At 35.4% G+C, this 26,809-nt stretch overlaps 1 protein-coding gene across 2 annotated transcripts in view; it reads right to left on the bottom strand.

Annotated features, from left to right (window-relative positions):
* LOC148940136 (putative ATP-dependent RNA helicase DDX28) overlaps positions 1-26,071 on the bottom strand; it is a 128,449-nt gene extending 102,378 nt beyond the window's left edge. Inside the window, exons 1-2 of one of the 2 annotated variants that reach the window (XM_089105935.1) lie at positions 25,919-26,071; positions 13,898-14,017 (exon numbers count right to left, since the gene is read on the bottom strand). In XM_089105935.1, coding sequence (XP_088962061.1) covers positions 13,898-13,966 — 69 coding nt within the window. In that variant the 5' untranslated portion in view covers positions 13,967-14,017; positions 25,919-26,071. Of the gene's footprint in view, positions 1-11,733; positions 11,756-13,897; positions 14,018-25,918 lie in introns of those variants that run through there. The other variant, XM_089105936.1, reaches the window with a different exon arrangement.
* Between the last annotated feature and the right edge of the window lie 738 nt (positions 26,072-26,809).

Raw genomic sequence — 26,809 nt, 5'->3', positions numbered from 1 at the left:
TCAACTTGAAAATAAAATTCTTGACTACGAATGATGTAAGAAATATCAATTGGGAAACTGCATTCGAAATGATTTAAACTCATTTCATATAGACGATATTTTGTTTTGTCAACATATGAAGAACTGTGCATATTGCAATATTTGCAATTGCATATTGCATCTGTCCGGTTTTTATGCAAAGTAACAAAAGAGACAAAAATTAATGAACAAGAGAGTAGTGAAGAATTATGGTATGCAAAGTAATACTTGGCAGGGAAAGTCACTGGTGATAAATCGCTAGGGGTGGCACAGTGATTGCGTGATTTTTGGGGATTCGGGGAACCGAATTTTTTTTCGGGGTGACGCATAGATTTTCGGGGAAATTCCCGAAAATTCAGGGATAGTGTAAGCCCTGCTGGAGTTCTAATCAGGAAAATCAAAATACTAAACCACACGAGAAGGAAAAGCTCCGACTTTGCGGTTGACGCAATAAAGAATTGCCGCAAAATTAATTTAAAGTCGACCGAACGCCGCCGCCTCTACCGGCGGCGTTACGACCGTTCGGCGGCGTTCGACCGGGCGTCTCTTCGGCAACGTTCGGTCGATCCACCGGCGTGGCTCCGGGGTCTACAAATAGTAAAGGACTTTTATCATTTGATAAAAATCTATACACCTTTCTAAATACATCAAACTTCCCCAAAAGTCTTATTGGCAATAAGCAAATTCTAAAGAAATTAAGAGAATATAGTAGAGGTGCCAGCCCTCTAACAACGCCAATAGCACCATTTAAAAAAGAAGAAGAAGAAGATTTTAAATCAATCTTGGAAAATACTAGCACTCCTAGTAGCAGCCGAAGCAATGATTTGATAACACCAACGATGATGACAGCTAGACAAAAGCGAAGACGTATTGATATCAACTCATCGTCACAAGCACCACCGTCCGGTGTGCAAAAGGGTAGTGGACATTACACTACGTGCTTACATTCAAAATGGATGAAGTTTTAAAACATGTCTATGAAAATATTGGTGAAGTGGGAAGTTTAACTTCCCCCACAACGCTTTCTAAAGTTGTCTCTGACGTAGGTGGCAATACATTAAAAAATGCAAAAGAGTATCTAAATAATGAATCGAGTTACACTCTGCATCGGAATCGCAGGCTTCGTGGCAAACAATATCGACAAACTAAAGCCTTTTTCCCTCTGCATATAATGCAAACTGATCTTTTCACTCTAGATGAGATTCAACAGCGTCACAATACACCCTACAAATATATTCTAGAGGCAATCAGTGTCTTTAGTCGCTATGCATATGTCATTCCATTGCGATCAAAGAGAGGTGGTGAAGTTGCTCAGGCGTTAGAGAGTATTCTTTAACAGGATTGCTATAGAAAAATTCAAAGTGACCGCGGTAACGAATTTGTTAATCCTCATGTGCAAAAAGGTTCTATTGAAACATAATACAAAGCTCTATCATAGTCACAGTTCGATAAAGGCTGCATTGGCTGAACGATTGATAAGAATGATTCGTCTATTAATTTCTAGATATTGCACGCTGAAAAATACTGCTGCTTTTATTCACGATTTAGATAAAATCTTGCAAATATATAACCAACGACCACATCGATCCCTATCCAATGTTAGCCCTCAGGAAGTTCATTGCAATGAAAATGCGTTTGATGCTTTTCTAAAGCAATATTCCAGTGAATAAACAACAACAAAAAATGTGAAGAAAAAATTCAATGTTGGTGATATTATTCGAATTAATAGAATTACCAATATTTTTGAAAAGGGGAATTATTTATGGAGCACTGAACTTTTAAATGTCCAAAATCCTAGACACTGAGCCCACGACATATCGTCTGCGAGACACCAAAGATGATGAGATCCTCGGTGGTTTTTATGAATATGAACTAAAAAAAGTTAGAAACAGTACTGAAATTTATCAAATTGAAAAGATATTAAAGAGCCGTGCTCGAAGGGACAATAGACAGGTGCTTGTTCGCTGGCTAGGATACAACTTTGATTTTGGCTCTTGGGTTGCAGTTGAAGACATTAACAATGCCCAATCATTTCTATGTGACATTCATTTCTAATGTCTCCGACCCTCTCTACAATGATTTGAATAAAACAAGTGATTTTTTGGACGAAACTCTCTGCCACCAGCAAATTCGACGGCACGCATGAAATGGCTCTTGTCGACAGAATTCTCAAAATCAGCTGTAATATCCTGTGAAAATATCGCAAATATGATATAAAAATTAGACCCTATGATTGGCCGCCGCCACCACATAGCGAACAACATAAAATTCAAATGATCAATTGGATGGATTATCCATATATTGAATTACCCTAAGAAGAACTCACTTGTATGAATGATTTATGTCGTTTTACCAACAAAAGAATATTTGTACGCACGAAACGAGCATTTCATTTCAACTGCTCACAGATAGGGGTCAAGATATGCATCATGTCAACCGGTGCTAGTGGAAATGCCATTCTCAATAATAATCTAAAGGATGTTCCTGGCTTTGAGCTTAATATAATCAACGGTAAAAGTTCTGGAAACACTAATTTTATTTTCGCTGACTACCCGCCTGCCTTCTCCACGGACACTTGTATATTTCTCTATGCTTCATTTGTTGAAACATCGAGTTGGCAATAGCAATGTCCCCCTCCTACGAGTTCCTGAACGAAAAACCAATCAATAACATATTCATCATTATAATATAAAGCATCTTCAGTATATCCCTGTAAACACCTCCTATTTGGAACTTGGAACTCTGCCAGTTAACACTAAGAACTGAATTAGGTGATCCCCTAGCAATATCAAAAGGGTTGGCTGTGATTGTATTCAATTTCCGATCCATCGTTGTGGGGGTTTAAAAAAAACAAGATGTCTAATAGAAAAGTGGTTTTCATTTGTCCTGATATCGACTGCTATGTTAATACTCTTGGCCCAATACAACTGGGCAATGGAATGGATTACTACAAAGGTCGCTCATCAATGTCTGGCTATGGTCTTGGTAGTTGATTTGCTAAGCTGTTTCGCTCTGCACTACCTCTGGTTAGAAAATATATTTTACCGGCTGTGACAGATTTTGTATCCTCTAAACTATACGATTGGAGCTCTGGCAAGGATTTAAAAAAAAGTACTTCTGAAAATCCTAGGTCCAGTGCGCGAACCCTTGGCGAACAATTGAAATCTCAACAAAATGGAAAAGGTTTAAAAAGGTCAAGAAACAGTGCACCACTCATCAGTCTCTACTCTGGTCAGAAACGAAATACATCACCCCTGTCAAAGAAAAGAAGTACAATAGCGGAAGTACCATACAGAATCAGTTATCATATTGCAAATATGGTAAAAACCATACGGTTGCTTAAAATTTGATTTCTGATTGCCGTAAAGAGACTTTAAAATGTGTTTATGGTGAAGAACATGTAGGAAAGATCGAGAAAATCCCCTGGTTACAGGTTCTTGAAGATGTTAGGATATGTCACTTTAAATTGAATCTATGTTAGTAAACATAAAAAAAGAAATCCCCTTCTTTTCGATTGCATTAAAGATGTTGATTGCACTGAAGAGGTTTTCAAATGTGTGTATGGTAAAGAACATGTAAAAAAAATCGAGAAAATCCCCTGAAATACAAGACAGGTTCTTGGAGAATTAAGGATATGTCACATGACATTGAATCTATGTTAGTAAAAATAAAAAAAGAAAGCCCCTTCTTTTCGAGTTAAATGGATTCAGCACTAATGAATTGAGTTTATCAATTTTGCTTGTAATTGCAAGACATTTGAATAGCAATATGCTAGAGGAAAACCCGCATCTATACTATCCTCTCACTGAAAGATGTCTTGGTGAGGACATATTTAATTCAATTGTAAGTTCTTCACCATTATGAGGTCGGTTGGAAAAACTATTGTGGTGTTACTGCTGCTAGCGGTAAATCAATACCTAACTGTTACAAAGGTTTGAGGGGTCGCATCAAAGATGCAGCTCCCCATATTTTCTGAAGCCATAGGCAAAGCCTAACTTAAAAACCCTTTCCTCATTCATTGAAAGAAGTTCTCAATCAACCAGTCGAAATATTGAATTATTTTAAGGGAAGTGCAGCAAAATCAATACTATTCAAATTACTTTTTGAAAATACATAGTCTAAATGTTACATTGCTTTTTCAGAGCTGCGTTGGTTATCTCGAGGAAAAAGTACTCAAAAGTTGGTTTGAACTGTGAAATGAAGCACAAGTCATTTTCAAAGATATACCTTTTCATTTAGCTTCCAAGCTCCATGATTGTAATTGGCTTCAGCAGCTTCCATACTTAAGTCTTAATTTTCAGAAATGAATAAACTTAAGGTAGGATAACAGAACTGTGCCGTTAGCATTTTCAAGGTATCTGACATGATTGAGTCCATGATTAAGAAACAATAATTTTAAAAATTCTGCCTCATCAAGAACCAATGTAAAGCTTTTGGCACACTTCGGGGTTTCCTGATAGAGAATATTTTCAAACTATCAGAGGAAGTGAAAAGTAATATTATCACACTTAAAATGCACTTCAAATATTGGTTCAGGAAATACTTTCCGGAGCAAAATAGTAACGAAATCTAGATTTCAACTAGTCAATCTCAGCTAAAGAGGCATTAATTGAAATTTCAACAGATTCTTCTTTGTGTTCTGAGTTCAAACATGCAAATCTTACTGAATTCTGGGCACGAAAAATGAATAAATAAAAAAAGATTGGTGATAAGGTCCTGAACTGTCTTTTACTTTCCAAAGCTCAGTACTTGTTGAGGGGCATTTCCATCCTATATATTTAACAAGAACAAACATTGAAGTAAAGTTAATGCAGCTCCATATTTAAGGAGCTGCATAAGATGTAAGGCTCTACCTGCCATCATTTGGTCCACTTAAAAAAAACTCAGCTCATACATCCAAGCTCAAGGATCTTATTGAAAGGTACTACGTTTTCTGTTCATAAATATAGTAAGCTTTCTGTTCATAAATGTTCACTCTAAATTGCTCAAAATATAACTGCAAATGTTCTGACACAATGTTCTTTTTCTTATAATTTTTCTTATTTTTTTTTTAATTTGATTTAGTTTTCTTTTCTAGCACTATGAAAACACTCAGTTTTCATGCATACTGTGTATCTAATTTGAGCTCAGTCTTTATTAAGATGACGAAGAAGCCTAAGCTGATTTCTTAAAAGTATTATATGTGGTCAACAGTACTACGTAGAAGGGGTACTCCAAGATAAAAATCTTCTCTAAAGAGGGTACGCAATTTGGAAAAAAAGATTGGAAAAAAGTGTACTATAAAATCAATGTCTGTTGAAACAACGCCTTTTAATTTTCAAAGTCGATCTATACCAAAGTATAATCATCTACTGAATAGTGGATGATTATGCTTTGATCTATACAACTAGGAGTTTCTTGTAGGTTGCGCAATTCGTATCAAATCCAGTTTTCATTTACAAAATTTGTATTAGCCTTCGTCAGTATTTCCACTAGATAAACTGGTTAACTCAAAATGGTATGAAAAGCATGCTGTCACAAAATTTTGATTATTTTCTTAAAATCACTTAAAAGTATCAAGACATTCCGATTGACGAGAACTGAATTAATAACAAATTGCTACAATTTTGCATCACCAAGGGGAGAGGTAATACGGGTAACACCTGCTAATGGAAAGCCCATATGGACATGGGCGTACGCAGCTGCTTCTCTAGGGAGGGGGGAGGGGAAACGATTCAGTTATGAAGGAGGAGGAGGGGGGTTGAAATTCTATTGCCAGTTTCACAAAACCTTACATTGCCAGCAAGCTCAATCATAACTATGAAATCTTTATTAATTAGTAATCACCAAAAATTATAAATCATCAATAAGCCTAAGCATTAATCTTCTTGGATTACAGCTAAATCTTTCCAAGACATTATGAATAATTGCTTCTTGTTTGACTTTTATTCTGTCATTCCAGGTGTTTATTTCCAGCTTTTTCAACCATCTACCTTTTGTCAACTGCTTTTTTAGCCATCTGCCTTTTCCACCATCTGCTTTTTCAACCATATTTAGTGTAAATTTGAAGTTCTAGGGGGGCAGCTGCTCCCTGCCCCCCCCCCCTTACGTACGCCCATGTATATGAACACAGATCTTCAATTGATATAACTATAAAGTGACGACGTAAGTCCCAGAATTTTGACTCGGCTTTGGTCAAGCGTGTCTATGAGAACCCTTGTTGATGACAGCCTAATTAGAAATTGGTCTCCGTTAAAAGTCTCAATCAAGTAATTAGGAAAGTAATCAAGTAATCATCGAAATTAGGAAATTAAATTCACAAGAAACTCGCCCTTCACAGAGATACTGAGAAACTTTGGTTAGCTTGGACAAAAAACCTGGGTTACTTTGTTGAATCTTACTCTTCGTATAGTTTTATCCTTATAATAGAAACCAAAGCACGCTACCTATTTTGCAACCTAATGAAAATGAAGTTACTTTAAATCCTAGGGAGAGAACAGTTCGTCTAAGTACCTTAAGAATTATGTTACCTGCAAAACATGCAATTTGGCGACAAGTCTAGAGCTATAACTTGCATTACATAGACATAACTTAGGAAAATTACCTGGACTGTTTCTTCGATAACGATCTAAACTAGCTTAACAATAGTAACTTTTCCCAGTAACCACGTGTTTGTGACACACCTAGGCCCATATTTACAAATAGGCTCAGGCCTAGGGGAACACAATTGCAGGAGGCGGAATAAATTATCACTGAGGGACTTTTTTTTCTTGAAAAACTGGACTGGTGTGACTTAACATCAAGTACCAGGCGTACTTCACAGCCGCGCAGCCTGTTCACAGAATAGGAATTTGAAAATTTGAAAACAAATTTTAAAACAACAGAGGAATTTCATGGCCCCTTATAAACTGTCAAATGTCTCCCAAGAATAGCCGCTGAGAGTTTGGTATCACCTCTCAAATCAGCTGGCTAAATAAAACTCTATATATAAGATAAGATAAGATTTATTGCAAAAAGCCTGTGGGCCATAGCAACACAGAATACAATCTATAAACAAACACTCAGAATGCACATATGCATTCTATTTAGTTTTTTGGTAAAACAATGACATAAATGACTGCTTAATCTATACGAGTTAAGCTAAGTGACATGACACTATATCGTAGTTTGTCTATTTAGCAGTTTAGCTAAATTACAGTTAATGATAGTTTAGTAAAAAAAAACCACAGTTTAGCTTTTTGGTGAGTGTAATGGAGATAAAACCATGTTTCTTTGTCAGAATTTATGTTCGGTTTCTTCATATTCTTGTAATTTATTCATAATTTATTGTTTCCGTTCACTTTCAATTTTAAATTTGTCCTTTACCTCTGGTTGAAAAGTTTTGTTGTTGTATTACTAATTAGGAAGGTGTGTGTTATGAAGATGTTAAAGGTAAAAATACCCGAGGCTCAGGGTTATTTTTCATAGTTGAAAAGGTTTGAACGATAGAAAGACAAATTTAAATCTAGTATCAGGGTACTGGTAGCCGTGTTAATCACATTTGTTGAGTAGGAATCAGACACATGGGCACTTGGAAGTTGAGGTTGAAGTTAAGGCGGATGTTGGGGATTTCCTTCAGAGTAATCTAAGGATATTTTAACTACTCTTATGAGTGACTATACATCGAGTAGGAGGGTGTACAAAATATCGGGCTCAATACGACTCTCTACAAGGCTGCATCAAGAAGGGGTGGGTGTGTTACCGGATTTGAACTCATCCCACGAAATTTTTGTCTGGCTCGTAAGAAGGTGACAAGAATATATATAAACGAAATTGTGACGCGTTTTTAACACTTTTATGTACCGTCCCCCCGAAAAATAACCCCCTGTACAAAAATCATGGATACGCCCTTATCTCTCTAGGTCTATAATGAAAGAAACATAAGGAAGGTTAGGTCATACTTGTTTTGTCTCCTTATTTGTTTGAGAAAAACAATAAAACAAATAAAAGATAAACAAATTCCAGCCAGTGGAAATCAGACAATGATGCAAATCGAAACTTCTGCTCAAACCGTCCTCAGGGCACAAACTTGAATTGATTTGACTTTATTTAACAAAAACATATACATAAATTTTGTACAAAGGAGAAGAGAGGAATCTCGTAATGTCTCCTTTATCAAACAATAGGGGGAAAAAAAATTACACATCCCGCTAACATGACTCGAGAAAAAAAAGAAAATTTGATAAGAACATAACAAAATTTAAAATAAATTTAAAGAAGAAATGAAAAAAAAAAATATACATAACTTAACTATCGACTCACGGAGATAGGGATGGGATTTACTTAAAAATTTATAAACAAATCAATAATACAATCAATCCCCGCTACTGTAGGCTGAAAGGACCCTCTTTTTCAATTTCTTTTTATACATGTAAAGTGATGGTGATTCACTTACTAATTCAAATAACTTATATTTATTCGCAATCTGAGGAAGTTGATATCTTAAACTTAGTCTTGATCTCTCATTTTTAACAAACGGGAAAAGAAACTTAATCCTAGCTCTTGATAAATGGCTATGTTTATTTTCAACCAAAAGTTTCAAACTATTGAAAAAAATGATCTTTGTTGGATTTTCAAAAACCATATGCCCAAATTAAGGTGCAAAATTTGTTGTAAATCAAGAATATCAAAAAATAAAAAGATGTTTTAATTTCAGATAATTCCTCTGTCTTCCTAGGGTGTGCTAAAAAATGGTCCAGAATTCTTATTGATTTATTTTGAACAATTTGGAGTCCTCGTAAATGTGAAGGGAAACTCAGCATCCAAACGCTCGGACAATACTGGAAATAACAATCAATTAATGAAAAATATAAAGTTCTAATGATTTGGTATGGAAACAGAAACTTTAATCTATGCAAACAACCGAGATTCCTGGACACTGCTGCTTTAATTTTACTAATATGCGCCTTAAACGACAGAGTTGAATCAATATAAATACCTAAATACCTAAATACATCCACTCTTTTTATGGAGGAAGCTCCAATATTAATCATTTGAAATGACACACGCTTCACTGACCTCGAACTTCTCCCAAAAACCATAAATTCCGACTTCTCTAAATTAGGTATTAATCGGTTAGCATGAAACCAAGAATTTACATTCAAAGCAACAGTCTCCAAGGACAATCGTAAGTCCTCCTCGTTGCCCGCCCTCAAATTAATTGCTGTATCATCCGCAAACAATATTGCTGACTCATCACCTGAAGGCATGCAATTTGGAAGATCATTTACATAAATCAAAAAAAGTATCGGCCCCAATACAGATCCCTGCGGTACCCTTATATTTTCTGACGGAAAAATATGAGATGATCCTTCACAAACTTGGACTTTAAAACTTCTTTCAGATAAATACGATCTCATTAAATCCAGAGCTATTCCACGGATTCCTATATTTTCCAACTTATCAAAAAGAATTGCATGATCTATTGTATCAAAAGCTTTTTTTATGTCAAAAAATATAGTTGCCGCCAAATAACTATCATCCATAGCCTCTGATAAGAAATGATGTAAAGCAGCTACTGCTTGCTCTGTTGATCTACCACTCAAAAAACTAAACTGATTAGGAGAAAAAAACTTATTCTTTTCCAGAAATGAAATAAATCTACTTTTTATTATCTTTTCAAAAACTTTAGAAACAGGTGATAAAATAGTAATTGGCCTATAATTGTTTGGGTTATCTTTATCACCTTTTATAAACAAAGGTAAAATTTTAGCTAGACAAACTGGGAAAAATCCATTTTGAATACAAGAATTAAAAATATATAAAGGCGGCTGAAAAAGTACACAAGCTAATTCTTTAAACAGAGAAGTCGACATGCCATCACACCCTTTCGAAAATCCATTTTTCAAACTAGTAACGGCTTTTTGGTATTCCGAGAACCGGATAGGGTACATAAAAATAGTATTATCTACTTTATTTGGTAAATATTTTCTATGATTATGTGTTCCAGCAGACATTTGATCCACCAGACCATGTCCAACTTTTCTAAAATGGTCAGCAAATGCTTCAGCCATCTCTCTCTCATCAGTTATCTTGACTCCTTCATGACTTGTAATGTGAGATGGAATATTTCTTGTTTTAATATTATTCATTTTTTTATTTATTAATTTCCATGTTTCCCGGGGTGAATCACATTTGTGAAATTTATTTTGATAATATTTTGCTTCCGCTTCTCTGAGAACAAGAGTTAACCGATTTTTATATTTTTTAAAATTTTCAATATTAATTTCAATTGGGTACTGCATCTTCACCTTATACAATCTATTTTTTTCTTTTATACTCTTTAACAGGCTTTCAGTAACCCATGGTTTACGAGGCAAATCCTTACTCTTTCTTAATATCATAGGATATACTTGGTGAAATATTTGGTTAAATTTACTATAAAATAAAACAATTGACTGATTCGGGTCTTCAACATTTAGGACATCATTCCAATATATATCTCCTATTTTTACTTTCATCTCATCTATCTTTTTTTGGTTAATTATCCTTTTATAACTTTCATCTGGTCTCTTTTCACATTCCACTCCTGATCCGGAGAAGTCAGAAACAACAAAACAATCATCATATGTGTCATTCAAAATAATATGGGTATCAAGGCAATTTTCAGATGTAAAAATGTTATCAATAAGAGTTGCATGGTTATCACAGATTCTTGATGGTAGTAAACAAGTAAGTGACAAACCATGTAAAAATGAAATATTCAAAAACTCTAATCCCTTATTCGTTGTCGAAACATTATTTCGCATTAAATCAATATTAAAATCCCCCATTACATAAAATGGAGGGTGTTGCTGGCTGAGGGCATCTAACAACGACTCATATTGACTTAAAAACTCTTGAACACTAGACGATGGTGGCCGATATACTACAATTACCAAAAAGTATTTCTTCCATCATTCACTTCTACTACACAACTCTTAAATAGCATCTCAACATTCCAAACCATAAATTCATTACGTAAAGAAGATGCAAAACATCTTGTATAAAAATACCAACTCCTTCTCTCTTATTCTTATTTCGACTAGCATGAAAAAAACTTATAATTTTCATAATGTTGGAATGTATTATTTTTATCAAGAAATGTTTCACAAATTCCTAACACAACTGTTGACGACCCTTTAAGAAAATCATGCAAAAAATTAAAGCTGCTATTTAATCCTCTACAATTCCAAAATGACAGTCGTTTAAATTGATTATTTAAAGGTGGAAGATAATGACAAATAAATATTTATTTTTAGGTGCATTATAATAATTTGGCAAATCTTGATCTTGTTACAAAAATCTATGAAAAAAATATTAATATCAAGAGGATTTTTTTCCAGTTCCTCCAGCCTACCAGCAGGAATTTCTAAAAAACTTAACTCATCCATAATCCAAACTCAAAAAAAATTTCGCATCCCATTTCCGTGAGACGATATAAATAAAATAAAAAAAAATAAAGAAAAAAAAAAAAAAGGCAACAAAATTTCGAAAATAAAAAATAAGAACTAAATATAAATACATAAACAATATTTGATATCATACTCATTTTAACCATTATCCTTATCATCACCCGAAGGCGAGCGCAATTTAATCATGGATACCTGAGCTAAATCACAACTAACTACAATCATAAATCCATTCAAACATACTAAAAAACCACTTTAATCCACTTCCGATACATTTTTTACGCATTTGACTTATACGACATTATACCATTTAAGCTTCACTTTTTGCTCATTCTCAACCAAGCATAATACAGGTGGGAAGACTGGGGGGATCCAAGCACTGACTCCTTTTTCTCTCAATTCTTTCTGTTTGATTTTCAGGGATTTACGAATGTCACGAACACCTTTTGTCACATCATCTGTTATATAGACATAGGGAGCTTCACTTCCGGCTACTCTTCTGAACGGGTTTTCACGCAATTTCTTGTTTCCTGAAGGATACAGAACTTGTCCTTATCATCCTGGAGCTGGATTTTGATAAATCGATCCGTAAACTCAAGTAGTTCAAATTGGGTATTAATCCCAAGGTGTTGGGAAAGTAAGGCGTTAACATGCTCCTTAGCTTTTGACTTAGATTCACCTTTTATGTTCCATAGAATAATATTCCTTCTTCTATCCATGTTTTCTACCACAAGGACTCTCGTAGCTAACTCACCAAAACCAGGGTCCTTTGCAATTTGTTTACGTAGTGCCGATATTTCCTGCTTGATACTAGATAACTCATTTTTGTGGGTCACTTTTGTTAATTCCAAATTTTCAACACGAGACGTTAGGGACGCTAAACCAGACTTAATGTCACTGATTTCCCTTTTTATTTCCGAAATATCATTCTTAGTTTCTTCGACGATTGCAAGGATTTTATCCAACTTTGAAACATTATCAGTCGATTCCGTGGACCCTCTAGACTCGTCCAAATCGCTTTGTCTTGATCGCTTTCCGCTTTTCTTAACCATATTGCTATCCAAAAATGTTTATAATTTTCAAATAGCTCGAAAAACGAACGTTCAAGATAATTCACTAGGCACTTCACTTATCAGCTTATCAAATAAATTTTTGTATTTTTTTCTACCAAATAATGTTTATAATTTTCAAATAGATCGATAAACGAACGCCCAAGATATTTCACAGCAAATTTTACACAGCGCTCGCAGAGGGATGTTACTATTCCGGGTGCATTGAATGAACTGATTTCGTTGATGCAACAAACAAGCACCAACGCCAAAATAGGAACTGAAAAATAGTCCCTAACATGGAATGAATACTCATTAGTAGACGTTATTAAATAAACTTATTAAATATTCCGTTTCAGATTTATTTTATTGAAGGTTATGTTCCCTGTGCAGTCTTAATGCAAATCTTTTGATTTTCCGTACTTTCAGCGCAATGCCTTTCTCAACTTAGAAGAAGAAGGGTATATTCCAAAAAACACGGTGATTCCCTGCTAGATACGTAAAAAAAACAAAAAAAAAAACAGGATATTCTAAATCTAAGAGAAATGAAACGTTCATATAAACTAATAAAAAAACTGATATTAAAATATCGGCTAGATACTATTCAAAAAACTACTTAATCCTTTATATTTTTTAGTTCAATTGCTGAGCCAGATAGGACCAAGGACTAACATAATTAAAGAAAATTACCAGATTCCGTAAAGCACTTAAAAAATTACTAAGCCATACAGAAAATTACGGAACTCAGTGATAAATCCCTGGACTCCAAAGTAATTACCATTAACAAGAATTATTGGTTTGGAAGAAAGGAACACATTCCTCAGCCGCTCCCCTCCACCTCTCCATCCTACAAGACTAATCACAGAAACAACATGGGAAGAATCTCAACGATCTGGACACTTACTGAATCGAAATATTAACGAAATTGGACCCTCACGTCCTCCAAGATGGGTACATTGCTGCCCCTTTAAAGGTTTGGATGGGTATATGTCTACTAGAATTAGGCTACTAAGTCCATTTTTCAGTGAATTCACGACTTGTGAAGCTTGAAAGCCTGCTAGGGCCTAGACTGTAAGAGCCCTTTGTGTTCAATTTTTGGAGGGGAAGTTTCCTTGACTGTATCAATTTATATGCCAATTTTTCCGATTGTTAGTGTGAGGACTTGAAAAAATTGTCCCTCAATACCCGAAAATACTTTAAGAAAACAAAAGGAAAAAACCACTTTCCTGTTCTGAGGTGTATTTCTCCGTAATGAGACCTTTTCCGGGTATTCTAATTACCACCATAAGAATTGAAGGTAGATAAAAATGTGTTGTATGTTGTGAACAAAGTGAACCGGTGACCCCTTTTACGGGTTTGATGTTTTTTTTTTTCCATAAAACCCAAGCTTACATGACAGTTCTACACGAGTAAAAACCTTACCTGAACATTGGTCGCAACTTTCAGAGATTTTTCATGCAGTATGTCTTTTAGCTCTTGCTTTAGAGGCATATCGTCAAAAAATCTTGGGGTATTTTCCCCTAAGTCATAGAATGCAGGATTCTGAAACACAAACACAAAATATTAGACAAGCAATTTACATAGATCTAATGGGCTGTGCGCCAACAACCGGGAGTGGTAAACAAAATGAAAAAAAATAGGTGCTCCATTTGCAATTGAATTGTGAAAAGTTTTATTTTTAGATTTTTCATTTTTTTTATTCTGGTAATACATTACGTATGAACCATTTATAAAAGCAAATCAGCTAACTACACTCAGTTGGTAAAAAAGACTCCCCTCAGAAAATTTGTTCAAATTTAGCAAATTGGCAGAGAATAATACTTAATAATTAATAAAAAATAAATAATAGTGTCGTAATAAATAATTACGACAATAGTCAAAAGAAAAGTAGATCGGCTATTGTGTTGATATTCCTATAGAAGCCAATAACACAAGCTTCACGATCAAGTTTTGAAAAGCCAAACCACAACATCAGCTTTTATCTCTTTTTAATTTTGGTTGGGATCGAACTACCTGTTCTGGCAGATGCTCTATTGACAAAAAATTGGGAAACAATTCTATGACAAAAAAGAATTTTATAGAATTTAATGACAACAAATTCTATTGACCTCAAACTATAAACCTTCTAAATTTATCAGAAAATAAAACTTTCTTATTATTTCTTTATTCTCTTAATCTAAAAAAGCTAAAGCAATTACTCATAGCAATATAGTATTATAATATTCAGTCTTCAACACACTATTTACATGATTAATTTTGAAAACTTTTCAAAAACGAAGTTAAAAAAAAATGTAAAGATTTAAGATTAATAGCAGCGGAAATAAAGTCCTATAACAATTCAAACTCAAAGCCGCCGTAACTTACTATTAAAGAATAAATGAAACCAAAACGAAGAAAACTTAAAATAAATGATGATGTTGAAAAAAATATAATCAAGACTGATGCATAAATCTTAAACCATGTAAAGATTAAGTTGAAGATTCAATTCAAACTTAAAACGAACAGAAAACTACTATAAATTACTATAAATAAATTGCTATGTTATTACTATGAACAAATTACTATGTTTACTTGAACATATTCTCCATCTTAAAAGGCAAACAAATGTAACAGCACTTTTTTGCCAAAAATTAGAGGAGTATAAGAAAAAACAACAATGTATGCTCTTTTCCCCCTTCGCCTCCTATTTACTTTATCGAATCAGCCATCTTGGCAAGTGAATTATTGATATCAAGCACTTGGTATCCCCCTTTGCCTCCTATTTTCCCCCTTGGCCTCCTATTTACTTTCTCGACTCATCCGTATTGGAAATTTACCTACAGATAACACGCACTTGGTATCCCCCTTTCCCTCCTATTTCCCCCCCCCCTTTGCCTCCTATTTACTTTATCGAATCAGACATTTTGGCTAGTGAACTACTGATAACAAGCACTTGGCATCCCCCGTTGTGCCTCCTATTTTCCCCCTTCGCCTCCTATTTACTTTATCGAATAAGCCATCTTGGCAAGTTAACTATTGATATCAAGCACTTGGTATCCCCCTTTGCCGCCTATTTTCCCCCAGTGCCTCCTATTTACTTTCTCGAATAATCCATATTGGAAATTAAAATACAGATATCACGCCCTTGGTATCCCCCTTTCCCTCCTATTTTCCCCCCCTGTGCCTCCTATTTACTGTATCGACTCAGACATTTTGGCTAGTGAACTACTGATAACAAGCCCTTGGTATCCCCCTTTGTGCCTCCTATTTTCCCCCTTCGTCTCCTATTTACTTTATCGAATCAGTCATCTTTGGCAAGTGAATTATTGATATCAGGCACTTGGTATCCCCCTTTGACTCCTATTTTCCCCCTTCGCCTCCTATTTACTTTATCGAATCAGCCATCTTGGCAAGTAAACTATTGATATCAAGCACTTGGTGAGCAAAAAAACTTAAATGGATGGAATATAAACAAGAATAAAGTTTGGGTCCTTCTACACTAAAGAAGTTATAAAATATTAAAGACACGAGAGAAAGGGAGAGAGAAAGAGTTTCAGGTAGGTTTTTATAGTGTAAGAAGTTTCATTAAAAATCACATACTCAAGTTTTCAATGTTGGTTTAATTCTATTCCCCGATTTCCGTGTTGGACTCTTGACAAACGAATTTACACCAATAAACCCATGTCCAAGCGTTTATGAGCGTTAACGTTCAAGTAGAATTAGTCGCTTTGTATTTAGATTTAAATCTCAGCTGATGCTTATTACTATTAAATAGAAAAAAAACAAGTTTTATTTAACCGAAAGTAAGGAGCGACATTAAACTTAAAACGAACATGAATTATTCCCTATATGAAAGGAGCTGTCCCCTCCTCAACGCCTCGCTCTTTACGCTAAAGTTTTTTATTGTTTTAAAAAATAGAGTTGTGAGAAAGAGTCAAACTTTAGCTTAAAGAGCAAGGGTTTGAGGAGTAACTTCTGTTCGTTTTAAGTTTTAATGTCGCTCCTTGCTTTCAATTAAAACCCTTTTTTTTAATTTCTCAACGTTTTTAAATTAATGCAGGATTTGATTTTGGCTCACCGTACATGAATAATTAAAACTAAATTTGCATATTGATTTAACTTATTTTGACTATATGGCTTTCTCGAAAGTTGTTTAATTTTATTTACGAATGTTTTTATTAGTAATAAATATATGTAACTTACGAATTAACTTACGTAACAAACTTCTATTTTCGCATATTTTTATTACGTATATTAGGGGGCTTCATCGCCCTAGTCAATACACTCGCTCTTTACGCTAAAGTTCAAATTTTTTTCCGATTCTTTAAGAATAACCCGTTAATCACAAAGGCCGTTAATTAGAATAAATAGCTCCTATGAAAGTACTAAAAGAATTATCGTAAAGAGAGAGGTACTGACTAGGGGGCGAACCCAATACTATACGTAATAGTTTCTGTTCGTTTTATGTTTTTCAGTTGAAAATTTTTTCAGTTTTTTATTTGATTTCTAATCGTTTTTTTAAATAGTGCTGGGTAATCCGGCGCCCTCTTCATAGCAATGTCCCTTCCCCCATGAAATCTTCCTCCATGGAAAGATCCTCCCAAGTAACCCCCCATCCACCCCCCGCCACTACCAGAAATAAATCTCCCCTGTAAACGTCTGTATACTCCCCAGCAACCAATACTATATGTAAACATTGGGCAAGGTTCATAACTTGAAGCCCTTCCCCCGGGGACTGTGGGGGATTAAGTCATCCTCAAAGACATGGTTATTATATTTTTCGCCCATGCTGAACAAAGTGGCTATCTCAAAATTTTGATCGGGTGACTTTGGGAAAAAATGAGCGTGGGAGGAGTCTAGTTGCCCTTTATTTTTTGGTCACTTAAAAAGGGCACTAGAACTTTTAATTTCCGTTCAAATGAGCCCTCCCGCCATATTCTAGGACCACTGGGTCGATACGATCACCTCTGAAAAAAATAAAATAAAATAAAAATGCATCCGTGATCTTTCTTCTGGCAAAAAATACAAAATTCCACATTTTTGCAGATAGGAGCTTGAAACCTCTGCAGTAGGGTTCTCTGATACGCTGAATCAGATGGTTGAATTATCATTAAGGTCGTATGACTTTAAAGGGTGTTCCCCCTTTTTTCGAAAATAAGGCAAGCTTTCACAGGCGCGTAACTTTTGATGGGTAAGGCTTATATATTTGGAATCAGCATCAAAATCTGATTCTTTTGATTTATCTATTGGTATCAAAATTCGCTTTTTTTAGAGTTTCGGTTAATATTGAGCCGGATCGCTTCTTACTTACAGTTCGTTATCACGAACTGTTTGAAATTCAACTTACTAAACTAACGTACTAAACTTAAATACAAATTTCAATAAACCTAATTTCCTGGTTATCAAAATTTAGTGAAGCTTTGAAAATTAAATAATACACCCAGATGGATCTTCTCTATGGGATGCCAAGTCGACTGGATCTTTGACTCCCTTCTTCTGCCTAAAAGTAGTACTTCAAGAAACTATAATTTTTGCAGGGCCGTCACGTAAGGGGGGCGCCCCCCCCCAAATGTTTTCGGTCACTCGGTAAAAAAAAATCGGTAAAATCGGGGAGCTCCGCACCCCAATTTTTCTGACGCCGCTAAAATTTTTGGTTCGGTTAAATAGAGACCATGAAAATACTAAAATGTCATCTACAGAAATCTCGATTGGTCGGTAAACGCAACAGTTTTGCCGACTCCTGCCGTGATTTTACAGATAATGCCACAATTTTACATTTGTTTAAATAAACATCATTAAAATAGTGCCAAGGTATGTACCGAAATCTGAATCTCGGTTGGTAAATACAGAGGTTTAACCCACTCGTGCAATGATTATATGTATTATGTTCAGAAAGGACATTATGGTAATTATTGACAAAAGCAGTCGGTAAAAATGGCCTGCCACTCGGTAAAATATCTTGCTCCCCCATCCAAACATTTTGGCTAGTAACAACCCTAAGCTTTGGTAATGATCATTTTAATAAATATATCTTCCATACTCAGTCTTGATTCATCTTAATCTGTTATTAATTTCAAAAAATTGCCATGGCTTTTCTTATCATTTTTGTTTTGGAGGTTTTCAGACTTTCCATGGCTTTTTTTTCAACCTTTTATAATCAGAAAATTAGTCTATTGGTTCTTTGAAAAAAAAAAAAAAATGAGCCATGTCCTTTACGCTTAGCATAGCATGGCTGGTTACAGAAAAAAACCTTAATAGATTTACTTTTTTTAAAAGAAATAATTGAGCCTAATTTTTTTTCCAAATATTTATGTGTTTGGTTACACCTGTCTATTCTTGAAAGGATTTTCAGCCAAGAAATGAAGACTTTTTATAAAGTCAAAAAGCCATTTAAGAGTGTCAGCTCCAACCATTTACCAATAGGCCCACTATGCCCACGCCTAAGGGCGCAAAATGCCAGGGGGCGCATAAATTATACCTGAGTGACTTTTTTTGTAACAAAAACTGGACTGATGTGATTTATTGTCAAAGTGCAAGGTGCACTCAGCCGCCGGGCTTCCTATTACACAGAAAAATGATTTTAAAACAACACAGGAATTCCATGGCTACTTATAAACTGTCAGATGTCTCCCAAGAATAGCAGTTGAGAGTTTGGTATCACCTGGTGCTTCCACTATCCCCAAATTGTCAGGGGATTTCCCCGAAAATCTCAGCAAAAACGGAGCAACAAAAACGCTTGGACCTAGAAGCGTCAAAGCTTTAAATTCGGCTCTGGATCCAACAGAGTTTGTCAGACTTATAAAAACCTGACTATGGAATTTCAATAGCGTAGTAAAATTACATTAAAATACTCTAATAAAATAAAAAACATATTATCAGGTTACAGACTTTTCGAAAGACAAATTTATGGAATGTCACTTTCCCTTTACAAGTTTCACTATTTGTTGTTTATATTAGCATAACTTCTGAAAATTCAATATTACAGAGAATAGGAGGGGGAAGGGGAAAATATACAAAACATTTTATTGAATTGTGCTTCTCTAAATTGGTTTTGAGTTTCTGATAATTATAACAAAAATAATAACGATTAACTTAAATGTGTGCATGCGATTCGTTTGAAAGGCGTCAAAACCATCTGTTTGAAGATCCTTTTACGCTAAAGTTTGACTCTTTATCATAATGTTACATTTTAAGGTAATAAAAAAAATTTAGCGTAAAGAGCAAGGTGTTGAGAAGGGGCACAAGGCTAGGATATGTACATCATAGGCAGCGCTGCCTAAGTAAAGAACGCATGTGGGCACAATGTGTTTTTTTTCTTCTTCTGCAGTCGGGCACTTCGTATCGAAAGATTTGTCGTAGAAACTTCGAAAAAGGCTCATTCGATTGGAAATTGGAGTGGCTAGTGCCCTTTTTAATAGTCGAAAGTTATTGGAGGGCAACTAGACCCCCCTACGCTCATCGTTTTCTTAACTATATTTCATGCAAATTGTGAGGTAGCCATTCTCCTCAGAGTAGTTGATTTCCAGATAGAAAATGTATTTTTGGACCCTCCCCCTAAACCCCGAGGGTAAGAGTTTTATGTTATGCCCTGGGGGCAAATAAGGTTTTTATAGAAGACGTTGTCGTAAAAACTTCAAAACAGGCTCATTCGATTAGAAATTCGAAGGGCTAGTACCCTTTTTAATAATTGAAAGTGATTGAAAGGCAACTAGCCCCCCCCACGCCCATCATTCCCCCAAACATATCCAATCAAAATTTTGAGACAGCCATTTTATTCAGCGTAATTGATTTCCACATAGAAAATATGTTTTTGAGGAGGACGCTCCCCCACAACCCTCATGCCAAAGGTTTTAAGTTATAACCTGGGGGCATATAAGGTTTTTATAGAAGGCGTTGTCGTAGAAACTTCAAAAAGGCTCATTCGATTGCTAGTGCCCTTTTTAACAGTCAAAAGTGATTGGAGGGCAACTAGCCCCCCCAAACCCATCATTTCCCCAAACACATCCAATAAAAATTTTGAGATAGCCATTTTGTTCAGCGTAGTTGATTTTCGGATAGAAAATATATTTTTGAGGAGGACACTCCCCCAAAGCCCTCAGGGCAAGGGTTTTAAGTTATGCCCTGGGGGCATATAAGGTTTTTTAAAGAAGCCATTGTCGTAGAAACTTCAAAAAAAGCTCATTCGATTGGAAATTCAAAGGGCTAGTGCTCTTTTTAATAGTCGAAAGTGATTGGAGGGCAACTAGCCCCCCCCCATGCCCGTCATTCCGCCCAACACATCCAATATAAATTTTGAGATAGTCGTTTTGTTCAGCGTAGTTGATTTCCAGATAGAAAATATATATTTTTGAGGAGGACACTCCCCCACAACCCTCAGGGCAAGGATTATAAGTTATGCCCCGGGGGCATTTAAGGTTTTTACTGAAATCTTTGTCGTAGAAACTTGAAAAAGGGCTCAATCGATTTGAAATTCAAAGGGATAGTACCCTTTTTAATAGTCAAAAGTGATTTGAGGACAACTAACCCCCCTCTCACGCCCACCTTTTCCCCAAACACATTCAATCAAAATTTTTAGATAACCATTTTATTCAAAGTAGTTGATAGTTTTGGAAATTAGGTCTTTGGAAATTAAGTTTTGGAAAGGATGACAGCCCCTCCCCCCACAGCCCTCAGGGCAAGGGTTGTAAATTATGCCCTGTGGTATATAAAGTTTTTATTGAAAGCGTTGTCGTAGAAACTTCAAAAGGGCTCATTTAATTGGAAATTGAAAGAGCTGGTGCCTTTTCTAATAGTTGAAAGTGATTGGATAGCGACTAACGCCCCTCTCACGCCCACCATTTTCCAAAACACATCCAATCGAAATTTTGAGATATCCATTTTGTTTTATGTATTCGAAAGTTCTGGAAATTAGGTCTTTTAGGAAGATAACCCCCTCAGAGCCCTCAGTGCAAGGGTTGAAAGTTATGCCCTTGGGGGCATATAAGGTTTATATAGAAAGTTGGTGCATATATCATAGGCAGCACGATCGCGCCGCCTAAGTAAAGAACGGGGACACTCGAGAACGAGACAAGAAACCGGGACTAAGTAAAGAGGAGGACACTCCCCCACAACCCTCAGGGTAAGGGTTTTCAATTATGCCCTGGGGGCATATAAGAACGATATTGGCACAATGTATTATTTATTAATTTTTTCCCTTAGGGCAGTGCACTTCGTATTGAAGAAGTTGTCGTAGAAACTTCGAAAAGCGCTCATTCAATTGGAAATTGGAGTGGCGTGTGCCCTTTTTAATAGTCGTAAGTGATTGGAAGGCGACTAACACCCCTCTCACGCCCACCATTTCCCCAAATACATCCAATAAAAATTTTGAGATAGCCATGTTGTTTAACGTAGTTGAAAGTTCTGGAAATTCGGTCTTAGAGGCTGACAACCACCCTAACAGACCTTAGGATAAGGGTAAATACCTTGGACCTTAAATACCTTAGGATAAATACCTTATCCTAAGGGTAAGACCTTAGGATAAATTATGCACTGGGGGCATATAAGGTGTTTATAGAAAGCGTTGTCGTTTCCAAAAGCGCTCATTCGATTGGAAATTGAATAGCTTAGTGCCCTTTTTAATAGTCAAAAGTGATTGGAAGGCATGATATTTTTGTTGTAAAGATTGAAGTTCGTATAATGTATTATTTTTTGTTGCTGTTGTTGTTTACACCAGGGCACTTTGTATCGAAGGAGTTGTCGTACGAACTTCGAAAAAGGCTCATTCGATGGAAAATAAAAAGGCCTGATGCCCTATTTAATAGTCGAAAGTGATTTGAGGGCAACTAATCCCTTCCACTTCCACTCCCACGCCAACCCTCCCATTTCTGCTCTTAAAATTTAACCAAATCAAAATAGCGTAAGTGTATCCAAGCTATCTAAGAAAGTAAAAAGATTTTTTTGCGAATGGTATCAAGTTTTCCATTTCAGGTCAACTAAAGGAGGTCTGAAACTAATTTAAACAGTACTGTTTATGGCCAGATTTTTAAAAGGGTGTATGTTGTTAAAACTTACTGGAAAATTTTCTCCAGCATAAAAATAGCAGGCCAAACTATAAAGTCTTAAAAAACGAAAAGATTTAAAGTATTATTTTCTTTTTCCCTGAAAAGACTATGTCAATATAAAACGAACAGAAATTAATTTAAAAGACCTTTTCCATAAAATAAGCTTTTCAAAGAAAAGTAAAGAGCCCCATTAAACAAAAAATGAGCGAAAATAAAATCAAATAATCTACCAAGCGTGAAACTACCACAAATCAGCATCGATAAATAAATGACACCCAAAACAAACAGAAATTACAATAATTAACCGAGTCAAACTCAATACGAGCAGAAATTAACATAAGTTGGGCGCAAAACTTCTATGCCTTCCCAAGGCCAGTACAAAATTTGCATTTTACTGAAAAAATACAAATGAATGTGCATTGTCAGTTTAATATACATATACTGATATTTAGTAATCAAACTGTTGATATTAATTGATTTAATAAAGTTAAAAAAGTAAAAACATTTATACTTTTTCAGTGAAGTGCAAATTTTGTTCTGGCCTTGGGAAGGCATAGGGGTTTTGCGCCCAACTTATGTTAATTTCTGCTCGTTTTGAGTTTGACTCGGTTAATTATTGTAATTTCTGTTCGTTTTGGGTTTCATTTATTTATCGATGCTGATTTGTGGTTGTTTCACGCTTGGTAGATTATTTGATTTTATTTTTGCTCATTTTTTGTTTAATTGAGTTCTATACTTTTCTTTGAAAAACTTTTTTTGTGGAAAAAGTTTTTTAAATTAATTACAATTAAGAATACTATAGGTGAACAATATTGACAAACTTTACAACTTACAACCCTTTCCCCAGGGGCTGTGGGTGGTCAAGTTTTCGCCAAAGACAAATTTATTGGAGTAAACTGCTATTTTGAACAAAATGGCTATCTCAAAATTTTAATTGGACGACTTTGAGGGAATGGGAGAGGGGGCTAACAGCCCTCAACCCTTTTTGGTGACTTAAAAAGGGCCCGTTGAACTTTTAAATTTCGTTCGAATGAGCCTTCGGCCAATCTTCTAGGACCATTGATTCGATACGATTCACCTTGTATCGCCATAATTGCGAAACTTACAGCCCTTTCCCCAGGGACTATAGAGTGTCATATCATCACCAGAAGCCTAGTTATTGGGCCTTTGAACTATGCTGAAAAAATTGTTATCTTGAAATTTTGGTCGGACGACTTTGGGGGAGGGGTCATCCCGGGGAGTGGGGCTAGCTACCACGCAATCTTTTCGGCCACTTAAAAAGGGCACTTGATGTTTTAATTTCCGTTCAAATGGCCCCGTTGCCGATCTTCTAGGATCAATTGTTCGAAACGATCACCGCGAGAAAATAACAATAACAACATTTCAAAACCCAAACATTCCCTTTTTTTGTAGATAAATGCTAGAATGCACTACAGTAGAGTTTTATGATAAGCTGAATATTGTGGTGGGATTTTTGTTAAGATTCATTGGCTTTTTTTTGGGGGGGGGCTCCTTTTTTCGAAAACAGGGCATATTTTCTCAGGCTCGTGTCTTTTGATGGATAAAACTAAACTTAATAAATCTTATATATTTGGGATAAGCATAATAAGCACATTCTTTTTATGTTATTAAATCAAAAAACAAGTTTTTTTTAACTGAAAGTAAGGAGCGACATTAAAACTTCAAACGAAAAGAAATTATTCCGTATATGAAAGGGGCTGTCCCTCCTCAACGCCTCCCTCTTTACGCTAAAGTTTTTTATTGTTTTAAAAAATAAAGTTCTGAGACAGAGTCAAACTTTAGCGTAAAGAGCGAGGCGTTGAGGAGGGGGTATCCCCTTTCATATACATAATAATTTTTGTTTGTTTAAATTCTTAATGTTGCTCTTTACTTTCAGTTAAAACAACTTGTTTTTTAATTTAATTTCTGATTGCTTTTGAATTAATGAAGCTTTGATTTTGGCTCACCGTACATGAACAATTAAAACGAAATTCGCACATTAGTTTTCCTTTTTTTGGCTAAATGGCTTTCTCGAAATGTTGTTCTGACGTAACTTACGAAAACTTACGTCACGAATTACTGTATTCGTATGTTTTTGTTACGCATATTAGGGAGTTCGTCCCCTATTCAATACCTCGTTCTTTACGCTAAAGTTCGAATTTTGTTCGAATCACAAACCCCTGAATCACAAAGGCCGGTTAATTAGAATAGATAGCTCTTTTGAAAGTACTAAAAAAAAACTTAAGCGTAATGAGCGAGGTATTTACTAGGGGGCAAACCCCCTCATATACGTAATCATTGCTGTTCGTTTTAAGTTTGATGTTGTTCCTTACTTTCAGTTGAAAAGAACTTGTTTTTTATTTAATTTCTGATCGTTTTTTAAATAATGCTGGGAAATCTGGCGCCCCCTTCATAGAAATGTACCTCCCCCCAAGGAAACATCCTCCATGGACAGATTCTCTCCCGTCACCCCTACTCCGACCTCCCCCAACCAGAAAAAAAACTCTCCTGAAAACGTCTGTATACTTCCCAATAACCAATACTATATGTAAACAATGGGCAAAGTTTATAACTTCCAGCCCTTCCCCTGGGGGGAATTGGGGAATTAAGTCATCCTCAAAGACATATTAATTAGATTTTCGACAATGTTGAACAAAATGGCTATCTCAAAATTTTGATTGGCTGACTTCGGAAAAAAATGAGGGTGGGAGGGGGCCCAGTTGCCCTCCTATTTTTTCGATCACTTAAAAATGGGGACTAGAACTTTTAATTTTCGTTTGAATGAGTCCTCTCACGACATTCTAGGACTACTGAATCGATACGATCACCCCTGGGAAAATAATAATAATAAAAAAAAACAATTAACACGCATCCGTGATCTTTCTTCTGGCAAAAAATAAAAACATCCACATTTTTGCAGATAGGAGTTTAAAAACTTCTATAGTAGGGTTCTCTGATACGGTGAATCTGATGGTGTGTTTTTCATTTAAGTTCTATGACTTTTAGGGGTTGTTTCCCCCTTTTTTCGAAAATAAGGCAAATTTTCTCAGGCACTTAACTTTTGATGGGTAAGACTAAACTTGATGAAACTTAAATATTTGAAATAAGCATAGAATCTGATTCTTTTGATGTATCTATTCGTATCAAAGTTCCGTTTTTTAGAGTTTCGGTTACTATTGAGCCGGGTCACTCCTTACTTACAGTTCGTTACCACCAACTGTTTGACATCTATGATCACAGGGATTTCGAAAGAAAATGAAGAAGTAGAAACAAACTTAGAAAACGCATTTTTCTGCACATGCATTTTTATTTCAGGTCATAACGATAGCAAATTTCCTACGTGTGAGAAAAACACAATAAATATAAATTTTAAAAATTAAAATAGAAAGCAAGAAACAATAAAGAAAAGATGAATTTTCCTTACTCCTTTTGATGATAGTATAGTAAAGTAGTCTCCAGTGGCCTTTCTATGGGTCCATGCTCTTGATGCTAGAGTAATTTCTTCTAGTCTGAGATGTTGGTTTAAACCTCTGTAATGGTTCAGACTTCGGTTCTTACAAAGTATAAGAGGCACCTAGAAAATACTTTAAAGTTGAACTTGGTAATCTTTGCTTAGGGGGAATGGGGGAACATAGTAGATGCCCATTTCCGTGGTTGTAGCCGTAGCTACAATCTAATAAGAGACGAGCACGGCTCATGGTAACCAGAACAATTAGCCTGAAACCCCCTAAAAATGGTGTCGGATTGAAACAATGAGTACACCATTAGAATTGAGTTAGCCATACACACTGTAGAAGAAACTTACAGTCTCTTGGCTTGAACAACGAGGAAAATCCATTTGCTTGAAAATCAAGGAAAGTGGCTACAACCACGAAATTCTGTGTTGGAAGCATCTTTTTTTCTGTTTCCTCCTCTACAGCTAGCGTGGCACCGGAACATCATAGAGAGCTGTTCAATGGCTCATTTTCAATACAATTGCTAAATCTACTTGCTTTTGTAATTACCGAAAACAATATTTAAAATAAAATCAGTTTTTTTTACGAAACACTGCATTTTCGTAAACAAGATGGTGAATGACGTCATAACCTTAGGTTATAACCTATGCTAATGCATAATTTAGATATTTAAGGAGGTGCATATAATGGAAAATATCTATAACTGAGTTAAGTAACAACGTAATTGAAGCAAAAATAATTTTTGGAGGATAGATGGAAAGGATTTTTTGGTATATATAATATAAGATGATGAATGAATCCAAACAACTAAAGCAAAAGACATGGGAAAAATTGTCTAAGGCAATAATGAACGAAAATGA

The sequence above is a fragment of the Artemia sp. Qi Xiang Cuo genome, chromosome 20, assembly GCF_049724085.1.
Source record: "Artemia sp. Qi Xiang Cuo chromosome 20, ASM4972408v1, whole genome shotgun sequence".
NCBI lineage: Eukaryota > Metazoa > Arthropoda > Branchiopoda > Anostraca > Artemiidae > Artemia > Artemia sp. Qi Xiang Cuo.
Note: the sequence above shows the minus strand (reverse complement) of the source record. Positions and strands in the feature narration are given on the sequence as shown.